This window comes from Moschus berezovskii, chromosome 26 (assembly GCF_049115385.1).
Source record: "Moschus berezovskii isolate FMDL1 chromosome 26, NW_MosBer_1.0, whole genome shotgun sequence".
Lineage (NCBI taxonomy): Eukaryota > Metazoa > Chordata > Mammalia > Artiodactyla > Moschidae > Moschus > Moschus berezovskii.
Window position 1 is genome coordinate 38,510,085 of NC_142485.1, and position 24,370 is coordinate 38,534,454.

Below are 24,370 nucleotides of genomic sequence, written 5' to 3' on the forward strand. Positions count from 1 at the left end.
CCACCGGGAACAGCCGCTCCCTGGAACACCAGCCCACCCCCAGCGTCACAGTCATGTCAGGGCCCCGGGCGCGGGAGGACGAGTCTCAGGTGCCACTGGTGTCTTCGTCCCAGTCACTCTCTTCGGAGGACACCTGGAGGTCATCGTAGAGGACACTCCGGGGCCCGGGGACAGCGTGCCCCTCGGGCTCCTGGTTCATGGCCGGGCTCCGAGCAGGAGGGGCTGGCCGCTGCGCGGGCCGCGGAGAGCGGGGCGCCCTGTACCGGCAGCTCCAGCAGCCTTCGCCTTCTCTCAGGAAGAGCATCCTGAGAGGCTGGCCCGGGCCGCGGAGGATGGGTGGGGGGTGGGCTGCGGACACGGCAAGGACGCTCCTGGACGGAGATCTGTCCGCTGGAGGCTGGCGGTCAAAGCGTTGCCCCTGGGCAGGCGTCTTCCTGGATACACGGGCTGCCACTCTCCGTCCACGTCCAGCTGTGCTGGGTGGAGGAGGGAGAGTCAGGAAGGCGCCCAGGTCTGCTGTCGGAGTGCTCTCCGGGAGGGTCTGGACGGGGCGGAGTCTAGGTTTCTTTGGGGGGTTCACACATGTCAGGGTGGGGGTCTGAGCAGATCTCTTGCCTGGAGCCTCGACGCTGCCCTTGGAGGCCTGGACCAAATTCCTGCCTATGAGAGGCACTGCGGGGAGGGTGCATTTCACATCATCTTTCCTGGTTGGTGACCCTCTTGGGTGATCTGGATCCTGGAGGGATTTCCTCCTGGATGTGTGGATAAGCAGGGGCATATTTGGGTGCTGTGGGAGAAGACCACACATGAAGCCAGGTGTGAGAATCTCCTCTCCCTCCAGTAAAACACCTACCAGAAATTCATTTTATGTGAGAAGATACTCAACATCAGTGTGCTCTTGTGACCTGGATCCATTTATACATCAAATGGCAAATGGAAATGTTCTAACAGTGTCTCTTGTTAAGTAAGGGGAAGCAAGCTTTTGGTATACCTTCTCGAGACTGTACACAGATTGGTGTCTTGCAGGCGCCTTGATGGCAAAATGAGTTTTCATGTCCAGTTTTGGAGGATGAATCCCAATGTATAGATTCCTGTTTTAACTGAAAGGATTCTGCTATGGAAGCTACTGATAAAATCACTTCCATGTTCCTGCCCACTTCTTGGCAGACATACAAGTAAGAATGCAAAATCAAAGGCACCGTGAAAAATGGCATCTGAAAAATAAATGATGACATTGGTCAGGAAAGAATGTGAACGGTTTCCTCCCACAGACAAGACAGAGGCCAATCGATTAAGAGAGGGCCCCGCAGAGACTGACCCTCAGCCAGTGGCCGGGCTCCAGCTCCTCCTTCCAGCTCTGCGGCTGCTGACCGCGGGGCCTCCTGGGAAATCGCTGCAGGAGCTTCCTCTGCTGCTCCTCTTTCCTGCAACACAAACATGCCAAGTGTCAGAAACCCAGTGTCCTTGTCACAGTTGGGACCAACGGTGCTGTGACCCAGCCCCTTTTCTAGTTTGGGGGTGACACCAGACCTGAACCCCTCTGCCTTTGTGCAGACCCCCCATGTCCTTCCCCGACTCCAGAGACCCCTCCAGGGTCTCCAGGAAGTCCTGTCTCTCCATCTCTATGGCTTCGGGGCCGGTCAGATGCAAAGTTGTGTGTGCTCCCCACTCTCCTTAGTGACTTCAAGGCCTAGTGTGAACCCCTGAGTGTGGCCCCTGAGGACGTGGCTCCTGACTCTGTCTCCCCAGGTTCCCCGTCCTTTCTAGAGATGGCTCGGCACAGTGTCTACAAGGAGAGGAACCGTCTCCAGATTTCAGCCCAGACCTTGGGTCCCACCTCCCTGCCGCTCACCTCTGCCTTTCCTCCTCCTCTCTCGCAGCCGTGTTTGGGGTCCCTGGGGTCGGTGGGTCCTGCAGCTTCCAGGCCAGGTTCTCCTTCCCGAGTCTGGACCCCAAGGGCAGGGGGACCAGCGCCCCTTGCCAGCGCTTCATGGGGCACCTGAGGCTCCTTGCTGTGTGCCCAAAGGCTCCACAGTCCTTACACTTCACCTGTGGGTGGAGGAGAAGCAGGTCAGTGAGTCAGCAGAAGCCACAGGCACGAGTCCAGAGTGAATGCAAGGCTGAATGCTGGTTCTGGAGAAAGGACGCGGTCCCTCAGGTGCCGGGATATGTACAATATTGTGGCTCCCAAAGCCCTCGTCAAGAGCATCAGAGGAGGAGGGGCTGGCGGTCTAAGGTGAACAGTAAGAGCCCCATTGAAAGATCTGGAAGAAGCCAGCCCAGACATAACCCCAAGGAGCCCAGGTGGTTCCTCCCAGTCTCTGAATGGCCTGATCTACTGGGGAGGGAGGTCAAGGCAGCTGTCTTTGGATGGGAATGCACTAGTGAGTTATGGACCCGGAACATTCCAGGTCTAAACACTGTCTCCGCAGTCCATGCCACCCACAGATTCCCTGCGGGTCCAAGCCTCCACTCACCATGGAGTCTGTCTCCTGTGGTGCGGCAGCCGTCTGCCTCCCAGGTCCCACGTTTTGCTTCCTCACTTTCTGGTCTTGAAAGAGTCGGCAGGCTCTCAGCCATCCGTAATGACCAACCATCTTCCACACCTACTGGAGATTCTCCTCAATCTTAATGTTTGGATTTCCTCTGGGAAAAGAGAGAAAAAATGGTCATATTGATGCAGAGACACAGAGACATCCCTGCCCTATGGACCCTAAATGGAGATCATGAGATCGTGACCAGGTTTCTGACAGTTTGACGTCTCCTGCCCAGATATTTCTCTTCAAAGAAAATGAAGAAGAACTAAAGAGCCTCTTGATGAAAGTGAAAGAAGAGAGTGAAAAAGTTGCCTTAAAACTCAACATTCAGAAAACTAAGATCACGGCATTCGGTCCCATCGCTTCATGGCCAGTGGATGGGGACACAGTGGAACAGTGTCAGACTTTACTTTCCTGGGCTCCAAAATCACTGCTGATGATGGGTGCAGCCATGAAACTGAAAGACCCTTGCTCCTTGGAAGAAAAGCTATGACCAACATAGCTTATGAAAAAGCAGAGACATTACTTTGCCCACAAAGGTCTATCTAGTCAAAGCTATGGTTTGTCCAGTAGTCATGTATGGATGTGAGAATTGGACTATAAAGAAAGCTGAGTGCTGAAGAATTGATGCTTTTGAACTGCGGTGTTGGAGAAGACCCTTGAGAGTCCCTTGGACTGCAAGGAGATCCAAGCAGGCCATCCTAAAGGAGACAGGTCCTGAATATTCACTGGAAGGACTGATGCTGAAGCCGAACTCCAATATTTTGACCACTTGATGCGAAGAACTGACTCACTTGAAAAGACCCTGATGCTGGGAAAGGTTGAAGGCGGGAGGAGAAGGGGATGACAGAGGATGAGTTGGTTGGATGGCATCACCGACCCAATGGACATGAGCTTGAGTAACCTCCGGGAGTTGGTGATGGACAGGGAGGCCCGGCGTGCTGCAGTCCACGGGGTCCCAAAGAGTCAGACACGACTGAGCGACTGAACTGAACTGAGGGAGGAAGCTTCAGGGGAGAAGGCAGGATAGCAGCGGTGGTCAAATGTGTAGTGACAGAGACCGAGGAAAATCTGGGTGGTGAGCATGAATAAGGCTCAAAAAGCTGAAATGTAATAATGCACAAAAGGGCAGAGTCGCTGCAGCCACCATGACGCGAGGTAACCAGCAGGAGCTTGCCCGCCAGAATATGAAACAGCAGAGCAACTCGGTTAAGGGAAAGCACTGAGCTGATGGGGCGACTGTCCCCCAAACAGAGGGACACGCAGATCATGCAGCAGAAGCTGAAGAAGGCAGAAGGGAAGGTGGAACCCAAGTAGCTTTGGGGCTTCATGTGCCACCCTCTTGCCCTTGCTGTGTGCCTGAAGCCAGTCCCCCCACGCTGGAGTTTCCCGCTGCAGTGCTCACAGGCCCCAGGACCGATGGCGCTCCCTTTGCCCGGAGTCTGCAGCGGTCCCTACTGTGCCTCCTGCCCCGCAGGCAGCCGCTCTCCCTTTCGGCCACTCCCAGAGGGTGAGGGGGTTATCCTTTCCCAGTCTTTTTATTCCTGTGGGGTTCACTGCAACCTTTTAAAATTAACTTTGTAATTGCAAAAAAAAAAAAAAGTACAAATGAAACATCTAATATTAACATCAACATTAACTCAATTTAAAAAATAAAATTTAAAGTTAAACACATCTTCCCCTGTTGCCAGGCCAAATCACTACATAAGTTTACTGTGGACTTTTTTGCTGAGCGATATGCCGAACACCAGATTTCAAAAGCAAAGTGTCCTAAAATCCAGTTGTGCTACTCCTCTCTGTTGGAGATGATCAGAGAGGTGGGGAAGAATGCCCTCACTGAGGGAGATGCAGCTCTGAAGGTGACTGAAGACCCATCAAGGAGGAATTTCCCTTTCCCAGCTGACCTGAGGCTGCTCCAAGGTCGCATGACCTTATCGAGAGGTTCTTAGCCAAGTGACATCACCTATTACCTTTGCTCTAACCACATCTGAAGACATGTTAAGAGAAAGAAATAATTCACAATTTCACTCATGTGTGGAATGCAAAAGACAAATGAAAAGAAAAGGAGAAAGAAGTTTAAAGAAGACAATGTTGACATGATAGCAAATACAAAGATACACAGACGTGAATAAAGGAAATCAGACGAGAAGCCTCAGACAAAATGCGGCAGCAAATAGTAACAGAGGAAAACTGCATTTCTGGTGCTGAGAAGGTGTGTGTTCACAGGAGCTGAAATGTATGGCTATGCACCTAAAACTTCACTAAAATTATAATGGGATAATACCAAAATTAATAAAAATTAGAATAAAATTCTAAAGAAATTAGAGAATCGATCCCCAGCTGCCTAAAGCCACATCACTACACAATTTCCCTCTTGTCCTGTTTCCCTGAGGGACTAGCCAAACACCAAATTTAAACCACACTACCTGAAATTCAGCTGTGAGCCTCTAGTCTCTCAGCAGATGCTCAGAATCATGAGTGCCGGACACTCCAGCTGAGGAGATGCAGCTTCCAGGGTGGCTGAAGAGGGTCAGGAGGAAACTTCCCTTTCCTGCTGACTTTATACTACCCTCAGGTCACATGACCTTGATGCGGGTTTTTTCCTTTTTTTTTTTCTTTTTTCTGATGAGGTTTTATTAATCCAATCAAGGTTAAGTATCACCTCTGATGTAATAACATCTTATAGACACTTTCAGAAAAGAGAAATACCTTATAAATTCACTCATATATGGAACACTAAATACAAAGTAAAAGAGTGAATTAGTAAAAAAAATTTATTAAGAGACAGCAAATTGCACAAAAATAAACACACGTTCACACAACAGAGCAGTGGGTGTCAGAGGGCACCAGTAAAATAGGTCCACAGGATGGTAAAAGAAAAAACTTCTTGGTTTTTGGCGCTTGTCAGAAATGGCAACCCACTCCAGTGTTCTTGCCTGGAGAATCCCAGGGACGGCCGAGCCTGATGGGCTTCCGTCTAAGGGGTCACATAGAGTCGGACACGACTGAAGTGACTTAGCAGCAGCAGCAGCAGCAGCTTTATACCAGAGTTGAAATCTAGTTTTATACAAATGAAACATGTAATACTGTAACCCAGTGATACCCTAGAAACATAAACACTTAAAAATTAAAGTATCCATGCCTCAGTGCATTACTTGTGACTCAGCTGGTGAAGAATCTGACTGCAATGTGGGAGACCTGGGTTCAATCCCTGGGTTGGGAAGATCCACTGGAAACAGCGACTTTGGCTCACTTCACTGAGACACAAGGGGATGGTGACCCTCAGCCTGAGCAAGTGTAGATAAGTGCCTGGTCGGTCAGGGAGTTCTAGAACCACTTGTGGTGGCCTCTGCTGCCCCCTGTCGGCCCAGGAGCAACACTCGCTGACACTGGCTTGTTGTCCTCCGCTGAGACCCTCAGAAGCCTGCTGTCTGGACTCCTTGGGTTCTGGAGGAAGAGCTGGCTGAGGGCACCTATGTATGAGGGCTGAGGTGAGTCTGGGGCTTCCTGTGGCTGTAGGCAGGACACAGGCTGACCACATTCTCCATGCAGGGGCCTGACACGGGTACATTGTTAGCGTGCATAAGTGGCCCCGGGCATCTGAGAGGCCCTAATTCTGTGTTTTTAATCAAGTCCTCCCATGCTCCTCTTTCCCCTCAATTACAAGATCTATCTTGAGTAAAAATAATATTAAGATGATCTTTAAGGCTTAGCAATAAAAACCACAAACAAAATGCTTTATATGGGAAAACTTTATTAAAATAGAAATGTTTTCATTGGTAAATTTTATAAAATTTGTGGGAGACATTATATCAACCCTACCAAAATTATCATTAAAAAGCAAGGTGGCAACTTATTCCAAATAGGTTTCCATGCCAGTATTCCATAATAGGGCTTCCCTAGAAGCTCCGTCTGTAAAGAATTTGCCTGCAGTGCAGGAGACCTGGGTTCAATGCCTGGGTTGGGAAGATACCCTGGAGGAGGGCATGACAACCCACTGCAGTATTCCTGCCTGGAGAATCCCCATGGACAGAGGAGCCTGGCGGACTGCAGTCCATGGGGTCCAAAAGAGGTAGACATGACTGAGCACTAAGCATGGCATTACATGATAACAAAATCAAGTAATACCTAATAACAAAATCAAACATTTCCTTATGAGCATAAATTCAAAAGATCTTAATAATAAACTATTAGCATATTAAATTCAGCAGTATGTAATTATATATACATATAAAATGGATCTTCACCTATTGGTGATTTGATTTAGGGTAGAAGGAAGGCCCTGCTGGGGCTGGGTGCAGGGCCTGCCTGACAAGGATGTTGAATGTGACCAAATGATCTTTCTACATCTCTTGAGAAATTGTGTAATTTTTCTTATTTATTCTGTACACACAGAAAGAAACTTTTTAAATCAAAGCTTTATAGTAACATTTAATGAAACTTGATAAGCACAGGCACAGGAATTTTCCCCACTGTGATTTATAGTGAAAGACTCCTCTACTAGACTTATCTCAGGACAGGACGCGGCTGACCTTCTGCAGAGCAGAGGCAGGCCCTTCAGGCAGGTTCCAAAAGTTATAAAGCTGCTACCATTAAATACAGGTGCAACCATCAACTACAGACACTACCATCACTCCCTATCTACACAATGGTTAAAAGTTACTCCTAGAATTTGCCGCAATTACTTATAATAGATTTAGGCTGACGGCTTGACATTCAGTTGGATGAGTGCCATGTTGCAGACTCGGATTCCACGAGGAGACAGTGCAGAGCGTGCAGCTGTGTGTCCCCAGGGTGGTCCGGCCCCACTGCTGTTTGGCCCCCCAGGCTGGGGAGTCCTGCTCCACCGGGAACAGCCGCTCCCTGGAACACCAGCCCACCCCCAGCGTCACAGTCACGTCAGGGCCCCGGGCGCGGGAGGACGAGTCTCAGGTGCCACTGGTGTCTTCGTCCCAGTCACTCTCTTCGGAGGAGGACACCTGGAGGTCATCGTAGAGGACGCTCCGGGGCCCGGGTACAGCGTGCCCCTCGGGCTCCTGGTTCATGGCCGGGCTCCGAGCAGGAGGGGCTGGCCGCTGCGCGGGCCGCGGAGAGCGGGGCGCCATGTGCCGGCAGCTCAGCAGCCTTCGCCTTCTCTCAGGAAGAGCATCCTAAGAGGCTGGCCCGGGCCGCGGAGGATGGGCGGGGGGTGGGCTGCGGACACGGCAAGGACGCTCCTGGACGGAGATCTGTCCACTGGAGGCTGGCGGTCAAAGCGTTGCCCCTGGGCAGGCGTCTTCCTGGACACACGGGCTGCCACTCTCCGTCCACGTCCAGCTGTGCTGGGTGGAGGAGGCAGAGTCAGGAAGGCCCCCAGATCTGCTGTCGGAGTGCTCTGCTGAGGGGTCTGGACGGGGCGGAGTCTAGGTTTCTTTGGGGGGTTCACACATGTCAGGGTGGGGGTCTGAGCAGATCTCTTGCCTGGAGCCTCGATGCTGCCCTTGGAGGCCTGGACCAAATTCCTGCCGATGAGAGGCACTGCGGGGAGGGTGCATTTCACATCATCTTTCCTGGTTGGTGACCCTCTTGGGTGATCCAGATCCTGGAGGGATTTCCTCCTGGATGTGTGGATAAGCAGGGGCATGTTTGGGTGCTGTGGGAGAAGACCACACATGAGGCCAAGTGTGAGAATCTCGTCTCCCTCCAGTAAAACACCTACCAGAAATTCATTTTATGTGATAAGATACTCAACATCAGTGTGCTTGTGTGACCTGGATCCATTTATACATCAAATGGCAAATGGAAATGTTCTAACAGTGTCTCTTGTTAAGTAAGGGGAAGCAAGCTTTTGATATACCTTCTCAAGACTGTACACAGATTGTTGTTTTGCAGACGCCTTGATGGCAAAATGAGTTTTCATGTCCAGTGAAAGGAGGATGAATCCCAATGTATAGATTCCTGTTTTAACTTAAAGGATTCTGCTATGGAAGCTACTGATAAAATCTCTTCCATGTTCCTGCCCACTTCTTGGCAGACATACAAGTAAGAATGCAAAATCAAAGGCACCGTGAAAAATGGCATCTGAAAAATAAATGATGACATTGGTCAGGAAAGAATGTGAACGGTTTCCTCCCACAGACAGGACTGAGGCCAGTCGATTAAGAGAGGGCCCCGCAGAGACTGACCCTCAGCCAGTGGCCGGGCTCCAGCTCCTCCTTCCAGCTCTGCGGCTGCTGACCGCGGGGCCTCCTGGGAAATCGCTGCAGGAGCTTCCTCTGCTGCTCCTCTTTCCTGCAACACAAACATGCCAAGTGTCAGAAACCCAGTGTCCCTGTCACAGTTGGGACCAACGGTGCTGTGACCCAGCCCCTTTCCTAGTTTGGGGGTGACACCAGACCTGAATCCCTCTGCCTTTGGGCAGACGCCCCCATGTCCTTCCCCGACTCCAGAGACCCCTTCAGGGTCTCCAGGAAGTCCTGTCTCTCCATCTCTATGGCTTCGGGGCCGGTCAGGTGCAAAGTTGTGTGTGCTCCCCACTCTCCTTAGTGACTTCAAGGCCTAGTGTGAACCCCTGAGTGTGGCCCCTGAGGACCTGGCTCCTGTCTCTATCTCCCCAGGTTCCCCGTCCTTTGTAGAGATGGCTCGGCACAGTGTCAACAAGGAGAGGAACCGTCTCCAGATTTCAGCCCAGACCTTGGGTCCCACCACCCCGCCGCTCACCTCTGCCTCTCCTCCTCCTCTCTCACAGCCGTGTTTGGGGTCCCTGGGGTTGGTGGGTCCTGCAGCTTCCAGGCCAGGTTCTCCTTCCCGAGTCTGGACCCCAAGGGCAGGGGGACCAGCGCCCCTTGCCAGCGCTTCATGGGGCACCTGAGGCTCCTTGCTGTGTGCCCAAAGGCTCCACAGTCCTTACACTTCACCTGTGGGTGGAGGAGAAGCAGGTCAGTGAGTCAGCAGAAGCCACAGGCACGAGTCCAGAGTGAATGCAAGGCTGAATGCTGGTTCTAGAGAAAGGACGCGGTCCCTCAGGTGCCGGGATATGTACAATATTGTGGCTCCCAAAGCCCTCGTCAGGAGCATCAGAGGAGGAGGGGCTGGCGGTCTAAGGTGAACAGTAAGAGCCCCATTGAAAGATCTGGAAGAAGCCAGCCCAACATAACCCCAAGGAGCCCAGGTGGTTCCTCCCAGTCTCTGAATGGCCTGATCTACTGGGGAGGGAGGTCGAGGCAGCTATCTTTGGATGGGAATGCACTAATGAGTTATGGACCCGGAACATTCCAGGTCTAAACACTGTCTCCGCAGTCCATGCCACCCACAGATTCCCTGCGGGTCCAAGCCTCCACTCACCATGGAGTCTGTCTCCTGTGGTGCGGGGGCCGTCTGCCTCCCAGGTCCCGCGTTTTGCTTCCTCACTTTCTGGTCTTGAAAGAGTCGGCAGGCTGTCAGCCATCCGTAATGACCAGCCATCTTCCACACCTACTGGAGATTCTCCTCAATTTAATGTTTCGATTTCCTCTGGGAAAAGAGAGAAAAAACAGTCATATTGATGCAGAGACACAGAGACATCCCTGCCCTATGGACCCTAAATGGGGATCATGACATCGTGACCAGGTTTCTGACAGTTTGACGTCTCCTGCCCAGATATTTCTCTTCACAGAAAGTGAAGAAGAACTAAAGAGCCTCTTGATGAAAGTGAAAGAAGAGAGTGAAAAAGTTGCCTTAAAACTCAACATTCAGAAAACTAAGATCACGGCAAGTGGATGGGGAAACAGTGACAGACGTTATTTTGGGGGACTCCAAAATCACTGAAGATGGTGACTGCAGCCATGAAATTAGAGGACCCTTGTTCCTCGAGAGAAAAGCTATGACCAATCTAGATACCATATTAAAAACAGAGACATTACTTTGCCGACAAAGGTCCATCTAGTCAAAGCTATGGTTTTTAAAGTAGTCATGTATGGATGTGAGAGTTGGACTGTTAACAAAGGCGAATGCTGAAGGATTGATGCTTTTGAACTGTGGTGTTGGAGAAGACTCTTGAGAGTTCCTTGGACTGCAAGGAGATCCAACCAGTAAATCCTCAAGGAAATCAGTCCTGGATATTCACTGGAAAGACTGATGAAGCTGAAACTCCAGAACTTTGGCCATCTGATGTTAAGAACTGACTCTTTCGAAAAGATTTGATGTTAGGAAAGATTGAGGGCAGGAGAAGGAGGGGACGCCAGAGGGTGAGATGGTTGGATGGTATCACCACTCGATGGACGTGAGTTTGTGTAAGCTCCCAGAGCTGGTGATGGACAGGGAAGCCTGGTGTGCTGCGGTCCGTGGGGTCCTCAAGAGTCAGCCAGGACTGAGTGACTGAACTCAACTGCCCAGACATTTCTATGTTCTCCCCTGATTACCGACACATCAATCAGGACCCAGATGAACATGCATTTGGATTTGCATCCTCGGAAGACTAAATTTAGAGACTTGGGTTGCATGTATCATGATCTAGGAGATAAAAGATCTCCCCACACGTACACAAATATTTGTGCGAGGGGAAAGCTACACTTGACATTGAGCAATAGACATGTGGAAATAAAAAATAAGTGTGATTAATTTTGAAACCTGGACTCTGGCATTTGACATCAGAGATGCCAACACTCAAGTTCAGATTCACTTAACATTATCTTCCTCTCTACTGGATTAGACGATTCACGGCTGAGGGTCTGTTTTCTGAAACTTTTGTCCTCAACATCTCATTTTAACTCAGCTGATGCGAAATACATGTTTCAACTAAGGATGAACAAATAATGGTTTTGGCTTTCAATAGTATGCATATTCAATGGAAATCCAATCAGCCAAAAAAGAAAAAATGTTGAGATCTTATTATTTTCCAGAACATGGAGAGACCCTATTGTTATGATGCTAATGAATTAAGTCAGAGGCTGGAGACAAACACAAAAGGACTTCACTCCTGGGTAGAAGGAGTGTTTTGTTGGTGAGAGCAAACACAAAAGTAACAGATCAACAAATCGATGAACAAACCAGAAGACAGAAGCAACACACACATACACAGAACAGATAGCGGACCTTAGGGAGGAAGCTTCCAACATCCATTGGACCATCATACAAGCAAGAGAGTTCCAGAAAAACATCCACTTCTGCTTTCTTGACTATGCCAAAGCCTTTGACTGTGTTGCTCTTCCAGAGCAAACTCTGGAAGATTCTGCAAGAGATGGGAATACCAGACCAGCTGTCCTGCCTCTTAGGAAATCTATATGCAGGTCAGAGAGCAACAGTTAGAACTGGACAAGGAACAACAGACTGGTTCCAAATCAGGAAAGGAGTACGTCAAGGCTGTATATTGTCACCCTGCTTCTTTAACTTAAATGCAGAGTACGTCATGAGAAATGCTGGGCTGGATGAAGCACAAGCTGGAATCGAGATTGCCAGGAGAAATATCAATAACCTCAGATATGCAGATAACACCATCCTTATGACAGAAATTGAAGAGGAACTAAAAAGCCTCTTGATGAAAGGGAAAGAGGAGCGTGAAAACGTTGGCTTAAAGCTCAACATTCAGAAAACTAAGATCATGGCATTCGGTCCCATCGCTTCATGGCCAATAGATGGGGACACAGTCAAACAGTGTCAGACTTTACTTTCCTGGGCTCCAAAATCACTGCCGATGATGGGTGCAGCCATGAACTTGAAAGACTCTTGATCCTTGGAAGAAATGCTATGACCAACATAGACATATATGAAAAAGCTGAGACATTACTTTGCCAACAAAGGTCCATCTAGTCAAAGCTATGGTTTGTCCAGTAGTCATGTATGGATGTGAGAATTGGACTATAAAGAAAGCTGAGTGCTGAAGAATTGATGCTTTTGAACTGTGGTGTTGGAGAAGATTCTTGAGAGTCCCTTGGCCTGCAAGGAGATCCAAGCAGGCCATCCTAAAGGAGACAGGTCCTGAATATTCACTGGAAGGACTGATGCTGAAGCTGAACACCAATACTTTGTCCACTTGATGCGAAGAACTGACTCACTTGAAAAGACCCTGATGCTGGGAAAGGTTGAAGGCGGGAGGAGAAGGGGATGACAGAGGATGAGATGGTTGGATGGCATCACCGACCCAATGGACATGAGCTTGAGTAACCTCCGGGAGTTGGTGATGGACAGGGAGGCCCGGCGTGCTGCAGTCCACGGGGTCGCAAAGAGTCAGACACGACTGAGCGACTGAACTGAACTGAGGGAGGAAGCTTCAGGGGAGAAGGCAGGATAGCAGCGGTGGTCAAATGTGTAGTGACAGAGACCGAGGTAAATCTGGGTGGTGAGCATGAAAAAGGTTCAAAAAGCTGAAATGTAATAATGCACAAAAGGGCAGAGTCGCTGCAGCCACCATGACGCGAGGTAACCAGCAGGAGCTTGCCCGCCAGAATATGAAACAGCAGAGCAACTCGGTTAAGGGAAAGCACTGAGCTGATGGGGCGACTGTCCCCCAAACAGAGGGACACACAGATCATGCAGCAGAAGCTGAAGAAGGCAGAAGGGAAGGTGGAACCCAAGTAGCTTTGGGGCTTCATGTGCCACCCTCTTGCCCTTGCTGTGTGCCTGAAGCCAGTCCCCCCACGCTGGAGTTTCCCACTGCAATGTTCACAGGCCCCAGGACCAATGGCGCTCCCTTTGCCCGGAGTCTGCAGCGGTCCCTATTGTGCCTCCTGCCCCGCAGGCAGCCGCTCTCCCTTTCGGCCACTCCCAGAGGGTGAGGGGGTTGTCCTTTCCCAGTCTTTTTATTCCTGTGGGGTTCACCGCAACCTTTTAAAATTAACTTTGTAATTACAAAAAAAAAAAAGTACAAATGAATCATCTAATATTAACATCAACATTAACTCAATTTAAAAAATAAAATTGTAAAGTTAAAGACATCTTCCCCTGCTGCCAGGCCAAATCACTACATAAGTTTACTATGGACTTTTTTTCTGAGCGATATGCTGATCACCAGATTTCAAGAGCAAAGTGTCCTAAAATCCAGCTGTGCTCCTCCTCTCTGTAGGAGATGATCAGAGAGGTGGGGAGGAATGCCCTCACTGAGGGAGATGCAGCTCTGAAGGTGACTGAAGACCCATCAAGGAGGAATTTCCCTTTCCCAGCTGACCTGAGGCTGCTCCAAGGTCACATGACCTTGTCGAGAGGTTCTTAGCCAAGTGACATCACCTATTACCTTTGGTCTAACCACATCTGAAGACATGTTAAGAGAAAGAAATAATTCACAATTTCACTCATGTGTGGAACGCAAAAGACAAACGAAAAGAAAAGGAGAAAGAAGTTTAAAGAAGACAAAGTTGGCATGATAGCAAATACAAAGATACACAGACGTGAATAAAGGAAATCAGACGAGAAGCCTCAGACAAAATGCGGCAGCAAATAGTAACAGAGGAAAACTGCATTTTTGGTGCTGAGAAGGTGTGTGTTCACAGGAGCTGAAATGTATGGCTATGCACCTAAAACTTCACTAAAATTATAATGGGATAATACCAAAATTAATAAAAATTAGAATAAAATTCAAAACAAATTAGAGAATTGATCCCCAGCTGCCTAAAGCCACATCACTACACAATTTTACTCTTGTCCCATTTCCCTGAGGGACTAGCCAAACACCAAATTTAAGCCACACTACCTGAAATTTAGCTGTGAGCCTCTAGTCTCTCAGCAGATGCTCAGAATTATGAGTGCCGGACACTCCAGCTGAGAAGATGCAACTTCCTGGGTGGCTGAAGAGGGTCAGGGGGGAAACTTCCCTTTCCTGCTGACTTTATACCACCCTCAGGTCACATGACCTTGATGAGGTTTTCTTTCCTTTTTTTTTTTTTATTTTAATGAGGTTTTCTTAACCAATCAAAGTTATGTAGGCTACAGTCCAGGGAGTCAGGAAGAGTCAGACACAGCTGAGGGACTGAACAACAAAAATCATCCTGTATTGATCAGTGTTTTGAAGACCCATTTAGAAAAGAGAAATATCTTGCGTATTCACTTCAATGTGGGACACTAAACATAAATTTCAAAAGCAAATAAGTAAAAACAGAAAGAAAGGAAAGCAAATGACAGAAAAGCAAACATTCTCACACAACAGAGCAGGGCACGTCAGAGGATAGTTGTAAGGGGATGGCCGATGATTACAACGGGTCCACAGGATGGTAACAAAAAGACCTAAGTTGTTGGTGCTCACCAATTTTAAGGTACACTGGAATTGAAATATATTCTTGTACATGTAAAACTTATCTAACATTTTCACTGAATGATACCCTACAAAAATAATTAAATTTAAAAATTAAAGTATCCATATCCCATTGCCTGGACCACATTGCTACCTCTCTTGACTAGTGTCCCATTTCTCCAATGGACACACACCACCAATTTAAATCAACCTTATCTCAGCTGCATACCTATTCCCTGTCAGTAAATGCTCAGAACTTTAGGTGCTGGAACTTTGTGCACATTGAAGGTGGCTAATGAGGGTCAGTGGGGTAGTTTCCCTTTCCTGCTGCCTTTGATTCTGCTCCAACAGCACCTGACCTTGATGAGGTTTCATTAATCCAATCAAGATTAAGTATCACCTTTGATCTAATAACATCTTGTAGACACTTTCAGGAAAGAGAAATACCTTATAAATGCACTCATATATGGAACACTGAATACAAACAGTGAATTAGTAAAAAAAAATTATTAAGAGACAGCAAATGACACAAAAATAAACACACATTCACAGAACAGAGTAGTGAGTGTCAGAGGATAGCAGTAAAATAGGTCCACGGGATGGTAAAAGAAAAATCTTCTTAGTTTTTGGCGCTGGTCAGTCTTATACCAGAGTTGAAATCTACTTTTATACAAATGAAACATGTAATACTGTAACCCAGTGATACCCTAGAAAAATAAACACTTAAAAATTAAATTATCCATGCCTCAGTGCATCCCATGTGACTCAGCTGGTGAAGAATCTGCCTGCAATGTGGGAGACCTGGGTTCGATCCCTGGGTTTGGAAGATCCACTGGAGAAGAGAAAGGCTACCCACTCCAGTATTCGGGCCTGGAGAATTCCATGGACTACACAGTCCATGGGGTCGCAAAATGTCGGACACGACTGAGGGACTTTCACAGTGCATAAAACCACATGAGTACATATTTTCTACATCCTGTTTCTCTGGCGGATACACTGAACACCACCAAAAAGCAAACAATCTGAAATCCAGCTGTGTACCTCCCATCTGACAGTAGATGCTCCGAATGGTGGGCGCTGGACACCGTCCACTGGAGGAGATGCAGCCTTAGAGGTGGCTGAGGGTCGTGGGGAATTTCCCTTTCTTAGCTGAATTGTTACTGCTCCAAGGTTGTCTGACCTTGTTAAGATTTCCTGACCAATCCAAGTCATATATCAAATTTGTTTCCTCTGTGTCTGAAGACAGATTAAGAGAAACACCTATTGACTCTACTCATGTGTAAAGCAGAAAGAAACCAAGAAACGAAAAGAAAACAAGTGAAAAAAAAATTAAAGAACAAAACAAATAACATAAGAACACATACACAGATACACAGAACTGAGTGGTGGATACTGGGGGGAATTGGCAGGTGGGAGGGCCCAAGGGTGAAACAGTCACGGGAGAATAAAGGAGGGACAATAACGTGTTGGTGCTGAGCAGGTGTACGGTATGCAGGAGCTGAAATCCACTTGTAAACGTCAAACTCATCTAATATTATAACAGAATACCTCAGAAAAATAGAAATGAAAATTTTAAAAAATTAAAGAATCTTCATTGTCTAAAGCCACATCACTACATATTTTGACTGCTGTTCCATTTCTCTGAGGGTTTAGCTGAACACCACATATATTTCAAACCAACCTGAAATCCAGCTGCACTCCTCCTATCTGTCAGTAGAATCTCAGAAAAATGGGTGCTGGACAAACTTCACTGGATGACATGAAGCTACTCAGGAGCACGAGGATGTGTCCATGGGGAAAGTTGTCTTTGCAAACTGACCTTCATACTACTCCAAGGTCACATGACCTTGTTGAGCCTTTCATACCAAAGGAATGAAATGCATGACAACAGACAGACAACAGAATTGGTTGCTCCTTACCTTTACTCAGTTTTACCACCTGACTATCCCCAGAATTCCTCGTGGAGATTTTGAAAGCTAATGATGGAGTTTCCCTGGTAGTTCAGTGGGTAAGAATCCACCTGCCAGTGCAGGAGACATGGGTTCTATCTCTGGTCTGGGGAGATCACACATGCTACGGAGCAACTAAGCCCACGTGCCACTACTGAGCCTGCGTTCTAGAGCCCGGGAGACAGAACTACTGAGTCCATGCACCGTAGAGCCTGTGCTCTGCAGCAAGAGAGGCGATTGCAAGGAGAAGCCTGCACACTGCAACCAGAGAGTGGCCCTGGCTCGCTGCAACTAGAGAAAAAAGCCCTCATAGCAAAAAAGACCCAGCATGGCTAAAATTAAATAAATAAGTAAGAGAAAAAAAAGTAGTGAGGTATCAGTACCATCTTTGTCTGTGTTTCTGTGAGTGGGCTCAGGCCTTCTTGGGGAATTGTACTGCTTTGGCAGGAACACACCTCATCCGAGTGGATATCCAGGAAGACTCTCCCTGGAGATATGGGTTCAATATGGATATGTGTCAAAGGATAACTTTCCAAGTGCTACAGACAAGAGGGGAGATTTGCTTTGTGATGACATTCATTTCTTTCTTTGGAAAAGGACATTGCACTACTTATTTTTAAAACCTGCTTATGTGATGGCTGATAGTTTTAGGTATTTTATATTCTTGCAGATTTATCCCATGAGCTTATGTGAGGGTAACAAGGCTGGGTTTCTTTGGGGACTGCTGTGTGCATAATTCAGGAGTCAGTTGAGTGAGACAGAGCGCACGATCATGGGAGGAACTCTTCATCCACTTGGCTCAGTTCAGAGGTTTGGGGACCAAATAACCAAGAGTCTGAGGTCTGGGACGGCAGAGATCAGATGTCTGTCTCTTCAGCCCCAGGTAGTTTCCATCCGCAGACATAGGTTGAAGGGCCTCAAAAAATGTAGGACCAGATGTCTCTGAGGCTCCCCCAGGACCTTGCCTGAGCAGGGTCATGACATTCTGGGAAACCTGGCCAGTGGAGCTGAAGATCAGAGCTGTGTCACCCCCAGGGCCTGAAGGGGTAGATAGGGTGGGGAGATGTTGAAATGAGTGGAGTTGAGTTGTGTGGAAAAGCGGTGGAGAAAGGGGAACTCAGAGAGTGGGGCTGAGTCTCTACCCGCTTTCTCAGAGTGCAGACCTGCATCACTGTGTTTACAGGGGCCCAAAGAAACCAGACTCCCAGGTGGCACAGCTGATAAAGAACCCACCTGCCAATGCAGGAGACATAAACAGACATGAATTTGATCCCCGAGTTGGGAAGATCCCCTGACGGAGGGCATGGAAACCCACTCCAGTATTCTTGCCTAGAGAATCCCATGGACAGAAGAGCCTGGCAGTCTATGGTCCATGGCATCAAAAAGAGCTGGACACAACTGAAGTGGCTAGCATGCACACAGGCAAAGAAACCAGACGGCAACACTGAGCTCCTTTAGCCACAAACGATTGTTTGAATATTTACAACTATTATTGTACACACAAATTTTAACTTCTTACAAAATGTTACATTCCATGTTGCCAGGTCTCTTCATTCTCCATTTTATGCCACGTTTTCATGAATAGGTATTTCCCCAAATCATAATCTATTCATGTGTTTGCTGTTGTTCTTGTTCAGCTGCTAGGTTGTGACTAACTCTGCAACCCCATGGACTGTACCTGCCCCAGGCTCTTTTTTCCATGGGGTTCTCTAAGCAAGAATACTGGAGTGGGTTGCCATTTCCTCCTCCAAGGGATCTCTTGGACCCAGGGATCAAACCCATGTCTCCTGCATTGCAGGTGGATTTTTTACCACTGAGCCACCAGGGAGACCTGATTGTATGTTACAGGATTTTTTAGGGGCTTGCACAAAGAATCTTTTAGGGGTTTGCCCTGCTACACAAAGAATCTGCCTGTAATGCAGGAGACCTGGGTTCGATCCATGGGTTAGGAAGATCCTCTGAAGAAGGGAATGGCAACCCACTCCACTATTCTTGCCTGCAGAATTCCATGGACAGAGGAGCCTGGTGGGCTACAGTCCATGGGGTCACAAAGAGTCCGACATGACTGAGCGACTAACACTACACCTCCCACACAGAATTTTTTTTTTTTCTGATATGAAATCTAGCTGTAACTCCACTGTGATTTTAGGATTGCTGCATCCTCAGTGTGATAAGTTTGTGTTGACTGAGAAATAAGTGATCACCGAAGACTTCCCTTCCTTCATGACACTGACGGTATGTTGTATAGTCTGAGTACATGTGGACCAGAGGGGTTGCTCTATGGAGAAATAATTTCTCAGAACCTTCTGTGAAATCACTTCTCTAGGATAAATTGTTCAGAAGTAGGCTTTGGTGCTGCTCAACATACTTTAGTATTTCTCAAAGGTCTTCGTCTTTGTTCTTGTTTTAGGGCTTATTTTTTTTACTGAATTTCTTGTGCACATCAAGCCTGGGGCTTGACTGAATATTTGTTGAGTTATCAAAGTCCTAGTGGTTCTCTAAATGGAGTTGGCTCATGTTGAACAATAATTCTATGGTTTTTCCAGTGGTCATGTATGGATGTGAGAGTTGGACTGTGAAGAAAGCTGATTGCCGAAGAATTAATTGATGCTTTTGAACAGTGGTGCTGGAGAAGACTCTTGAGAGTCCCTTGGACTGCAAGGAGATCCAACCAGTCCATTCTAAAGGAGATCAGTCCTGGGTGTTCACTGGAAGGACTGATGCTAAAACTGAAACTCCAATACTTTGGCCACCTCATGCGACGAGTTGACTCACTGGAAAAGACTCTGATGCTGGGAGGGATTGGGGGCGGGAGGAGAAGGGGACGACAGAGCATGAGATGGCTGGATGGCATCACCAACTCTATGGACATGAGTTTGAGTGAACTGCGGGAGTTGGTGATGGACAGGAAGACCTGGTGTGCTGTGATTCATGGGGTTGCGGAGAGTCGGACACGACTGAGTGACTGAACTGAACTGAACTGAACAATAATTATGAAAGAAGAACTAGGCATTCTTATCCTCTGCTCACATCCTCTAGGGTCTTTAGAGTTGGAGTTGTTGCTGAAAACACCCATATTGTATTTAGAGGGAGTTCTGCTAAGTTACCTGAGGTCCGGCCAATGACTAAAGGCTTTGCACAGAGATAGCGCACATGTGGATCCACATCCACAGGTGATGCCTGTCTGGACTGGGGAGTGCGATGCCTGAAGGAGCCTCCATACTGATCACAGACAGTTACTTCAGTGTGAACTAGGTGAGTTTAAATACTAATGCTATGGCTGCTGTTCCTCCCACATTCTTCATGTGTGGGATGTGGAAGGAAAAGCGTGTCACCTCAGGTGAGAAAGTCTACTGAGGGCCTTCCTGGTTTTCTCTCTGGTGCTGGGTTCCCTTGTGTCGTATAAGGGAAAAACCGTGACTAAAGCACTTCCCACAGAACTGACACTCATAGGGCCGCTCTCTGGTGTGCGTTCTCTCATGCCTTCTCAGGTTTGCATACTGACTGAAGGCCTTCCCACACCGCTGACATTTATAGGGTTTCTCTCCTGTGTGGGTCCTTTTGTGCCGAGTCAATTCGGAACTCTGACTGAAGGCCTTCCCACACACGAGACACGTGCGGTTTCTCTCCAGTGTGGATTCTCTTGTGCTGACTAAGGCCAGAGTTTTGGCTAAAGACTCCCACACTGACAACATTCACGGTGCTTCTCTTTGGGATGGATTGTCTCGTGTTTTCTAAGGTGAGAGATTTGATGAAAACTTTTCTCACACAGACAACATTTATAGGGCTTCTCTCCTGTGTGTTTTCTCATGTTTCAGGTAGGAACTTTGAAGAGTTTCCCACACACATGACATTCGAATCGTTTCTCTCCAGTGTGGACCTGGTTGTGGTTTCTATGTGAATCATCCTGTGTCATCTGAGGTTAAAGTAATTATTAAAGACTTTTCTACATAGAGGACATTCACATGATTTTCCTCTAGTGTGAATAGGACCCTGTGCATTAAGAAATGATCCTTGACTACATGATTTTCCACATTCTTTGCTGACATGTTTCCTTCTTAAGTGAACTGATGAATGTTGAGGTGAAGATCTAGAAGCTAATTCATCTCTCAAATTAGTGCATCCAGCAGGATCCCCTTGCTGGTGAGAAACCTGTTTCGGAAAAGGAGCTATGAGGCTGTTACTGGTTTGCCCATGTCTAGGCAGACACTCATTTGTTTACGTGTTCACCCTAGAACATCAGCTCATAATAGTCTCTGGTTAAAATGTCTCCAGTGTTAGTTGCAAACACATGGTGTGTTATTCCCCTGCAAGCACGAACATTCTCTTTTTTAGTTTCCCAATCCAAGATACCAGATTAATTTTGAAGATTTCAGTGTGTTCTAGAGACTAGAAGACCCACCTGAACTCAAACCCCCACCTTCACCTGGGTGTAGCCTCAGCCTAGCACTCAGAAACAAGTGGTGCGTCCTGGGAATACTATGAAGCTTCTTCTCTCCCAGATCCCACGTGAAGAGCTAGAGCTGAGGTAGCTAACACAGAAAGTCAGAGTCCGCAAATAAGAATGTGCTAAGCGTTGACTTTGTGTTCATCAGCCTGTGGCACCCAGAACCACTCAGTGTCCTCCTTGATTCCAACCCTGGGGGACCCTGACTCTCACCAGAGTAGATGGTGGTTTACTGGTGTAGGTAAACACTCTGGAAACCCCCAGATCATCTCCTGCCTTATGCGCCCACAGTGCTTCTCTTAACAGCCCTGGCAGTCCTCTGGAAACACACTGCCTTCCAGCTCTCCCTCAACCCTGAGGTTAGTTCTGTACCACATCCACATGAATATCAGTCACCCAAGGACCTATTTTAGGATGGAGTTAAATTGAGGACTTATACCATTTGGAGAAACCATGGCACCCACCCTGCCAGCCTCATCCTTAACATCCTCTGAACCAGAATGTAGCCGGAATCCAAGAGTCACAGTGTTACTGTCATAGACTGTTGCAGTTCTCTAGATCAAGGACGTTCAAAAATTTGGAAAAACTGAGGTTTACAGAGGAGCCTGGAAGGCTGCAGTCCATGGGGTCGCTGCGAGTCGGACACAACTGAGCGACTTCCCTTTCACTTTTCACTTTCATGCATTGGAGCAGGAAATGGCAAACCACTCCAGTGCTCTTGCCTGGAGAATCCCAGGGACAGGGGAGCCTGGTGGGCTCTGTGGGGTTGCACAGAGTTGGACACGACTGAAGCGACTTAGCAGCAGCAGCAGGAAGAAATTGCTTTATTTAACAATTTACAGATGACACCCAGAGATTCCAAAAACTTTAATATGACAGAGTTACCCTAGAGGAAGGAGCAGTTGCCATTTAATTTTGCTCAGTCAGTGTCCTGTAATCAAATTCCTTTAAGGTAACAGAGGTCTCCCTGGTTTTACCTGTAATATGACCTCTAACATTAACAATCAGAAGAAGCTCCCTGTAATCTCTCTTCATGTTTATCACCCAGTTTGGGGGGAACCTCTCCATATATCCACAGTCAATCCCTTCATCACATCCCCTCTGTCTTGAAACAGAAATCTCCCTAAAGATATTTGCTCTCAGGCTGCTGCTCTCCAGTCCTCCCTTCACAATCAAAGTGAAAGCCTAGGGATCATTTCCTATCCTCTGCTAACTGTGGAGAAGAATCTAGTATGTAGGACAAAGCATAAACCCCAAAATCCACTCAAGAAAGTGATGGAATCACTGATTGGATTATCCATGGGATGGACTGTCCATGTGTGCTTGCTAAGTCACTTTCAGTTCAGTTCAGTTCAGTTGCTTAGTTGTGTCCGACTCTCTGCGACTCCATGAATCACAGCATACCAGGCATCCCTGTCCATCACCAACTCCCGGAGTTCACTCAAACTCATGTCCATCGAGTCCGTGATGCCATCCAGCCATCTCATTCTCTGCTGTCCCCTTCTCCTCCTGCCCCGAATCCCTCCCAGCATCAGAGTCTTTTCCAGTGAGTCAACTCTTCGCATGAGGTGGCCAAAGTATTGGAGCTCCAGCTTTAGCATCAGTCCTTCCAACGAACACCCAGGATTGATCTCCTTTAGAATGGACTGGTTGGATCTCCTTGCAGTCCAAGGGACTCTCAAGAGTCTTCTTCAACAACACAGTTCAAAAGCATCAATTTTTCGGCTCTCAGCTTTCTTCACAATCCAACTCTCACATCCATACATGACCATTGGAAAAACCATGGCCTTTACTAGATGGATCTTTGTTGGCAAAGTAATGTCCTGCTTTTTAATATGCTATCTAGGTTGGTCATAACTTTCCTTCCAAGGAGTAAGCGTCTTTTAATTTCATGGCTGCAATCAGCATCTGCAGTGATTTTGGAGCCCCCAAAAATAAAGTCTGACACTGCTTCCACTGTTTCCCCTTCTATTTCCCATGGGACCAGATGCCATGATCTTTGTTTTCTGAATGTTGAGCTTCAAGCCAACCTTTTCACTCTCCTCTTTCACTTTCATCAAGAGGCTTTTTAGTTCCTCTTCACTTTCTGCCATAAGGGTGGTGTCATCTGCATATCTGAGGTTATTGATATTTCTCCCAGCAATCTTGATTCCAGCGTGTGCTTCTTCCAGCCCAGCGTTCCTCATGATGTACTCTGCATAGAAGTTAAATAAGCAGGGTGACAATATACAGCCTTGACGTACTCCTTTTCCTATTTGGAACCAGTATGTTGTTCCATGTCCAGTTCTAACTGTTGCTTCCTGACCTGCATACAGGTTTCTCAAGAGGCAGGTCAGGTGGTCTGGTATTCCCATTTTTTTCAGAATTTTCCACAGTTTATTGTGATCCACACAGTCAAAGGCTTTTGTATAGTCAATAAATCAGAGGCAGAGAAACAGGTAAATTCCTATGATATCGAAGGAAAGCCCAGTCATATGCAAAAGGGCAACCACACCAGCAGAGACATTTCACGAGACATTCCATCTTAAAATCATTATTTCAACTTAAAAATCTATCTCAAGTCACATAAGAAGTGAAGAAAATCGCTTGATGAAACCCATAAAAGGAGAGTAATTCAGAGAGGCAGAAAATGAAGTATTTAGAAACAAATTATTAAAACATCAGATGGAGATCAACATCCAGTAGAACTGTCCAAGACGAAGGGCATGCTCTATACCAGCGTTGTATGATACAGAAACTGCTGTGCCACACATGTATCATGACAAAAGACTTGAAATCTGGATGGCACTACCAACGATGTGAAATTTAGCTATTCAGTTCCATGAATTTAAATATTCCAGCCACATGAGGCTGTATTGGAGGGCACACCGATAGGATCTTCAGTTAGGCAGATGAAATAATTAAATAGATTTAAGACAACAGTGTTGGAGCTGAAAAATAGGGATGTGAACAGTCAAAGGTTGGAAATGAGAGTTGCAAAGAAAATGTTGACACAGTATATGGTTCAGAGACCATAAGAGGTTGCTTTGACTCCAGTGTCTAGAGACAGATAAGACATAACATTTAAGGGAAAGAAACACACTTCTGTCTCAGTTTGGAGGACTCACCAAAACCCCAAATTGGAGGAGCCAGTGAAGCCAAGTGGATTCTGAGGACTCCACAGCAAGCAGCTGATTTCTCTTTCTTCAAGGTCCCAAGCAGTCCAGCTCCTTCTTCTCTGAACAAATGCATCCCTCTGCCTGTTTGACTTCCTTGTATA

General features: G+C 47.3%; 3 protein-coding genes and 2 pseudogenes across 3 annotated transcripts; 2 read left to right on the top strand and 3 right to left on the bottom strand.

Annotated features, from left to right (window-relative positions):
- Nucleotides 1-85: 85 nt before the first annotated feature.
- Nucleotides 86-2,043, bottom strand: LOC129549196 (protein FAM90A5-like). Its single transcript, XM_088832671.1, has 3 exons — nucleotides 1,853-2,043; nucleotides 1,319-1,424; nucleotides 86-787 (listed from the first exon to the last, which is right to left on the bottom strand). Exons 1-3 carry the CDS (start codon nucleotides 1,990-1,992, stop codon nucleotides 86-88), a joined length of 948 nt encoding a protein of 315 aa, XP_088688797.1. The 5' UTR covers nucleotides 1,993-2,043.
- A 1,642-nt stretch (nucleotides 2,044-3,685) lies between these two features.
- LOC148773768 (small EDRK-rich factor 2 pseudogene) lies at nucleotides 3,686-3,854 on the top strand (annotated as a pseudogene).
- Nucleotides 3,855-7,653: 3,799 nt separating this feature from the next.
- LOC148773769 (putative protein FAM90A2P) lies at nucleotides 7,654-9,004 on the bottom strand. Its single transcript, XM_088832672.1, has 3 exons — nucleotides 8,928-9,004; nucleotides 8,702-8,807; nucleotides 7,654-8,169 (listed from the first exon to the last, which is right to left on the bottom strand). The coding sequence occupies exons 1-3, from the start codon at nucleotides 9,002-9,004 to the stop codon at nucleotides 7,654-7,656; spliced, it is 699 nt and encodes a 232-aa protein (XP_088688798.1).
- A 228-nt stretch (nucleotides 9,005-9,232) lies between these two features.
- Nucleotides 9,233-9,980, bottom strand: LOC148773770 (protein FAM90A8-like). The gene is made up of 2 exons (XM_088832695.1): nucleotides 9,861-9,980; nucleotides 9,233-9,433 (listed from the first exon to the last, which is right to left on the bottom strand). Exons 1-2 carry the CDS (start codon nucleotides 9,978-9,980, stop codon nucleotides 9,233-9,235), a joined length of 321 nt encoding a protein of 106 aa, XP_088688821.1.
- Nucleotides 9,981-12,901: 2,921 nt separating this feature from the next.
- Nucleotides 12,902-13,070, top strand: LOC148773771 (small EDRK-rich factor 2 pseudogene; annotated as a pseudogene).
- The last annotated feature ends 11,300 nt before the right edge of the window (nucleotides 13,071-24,370 follow it).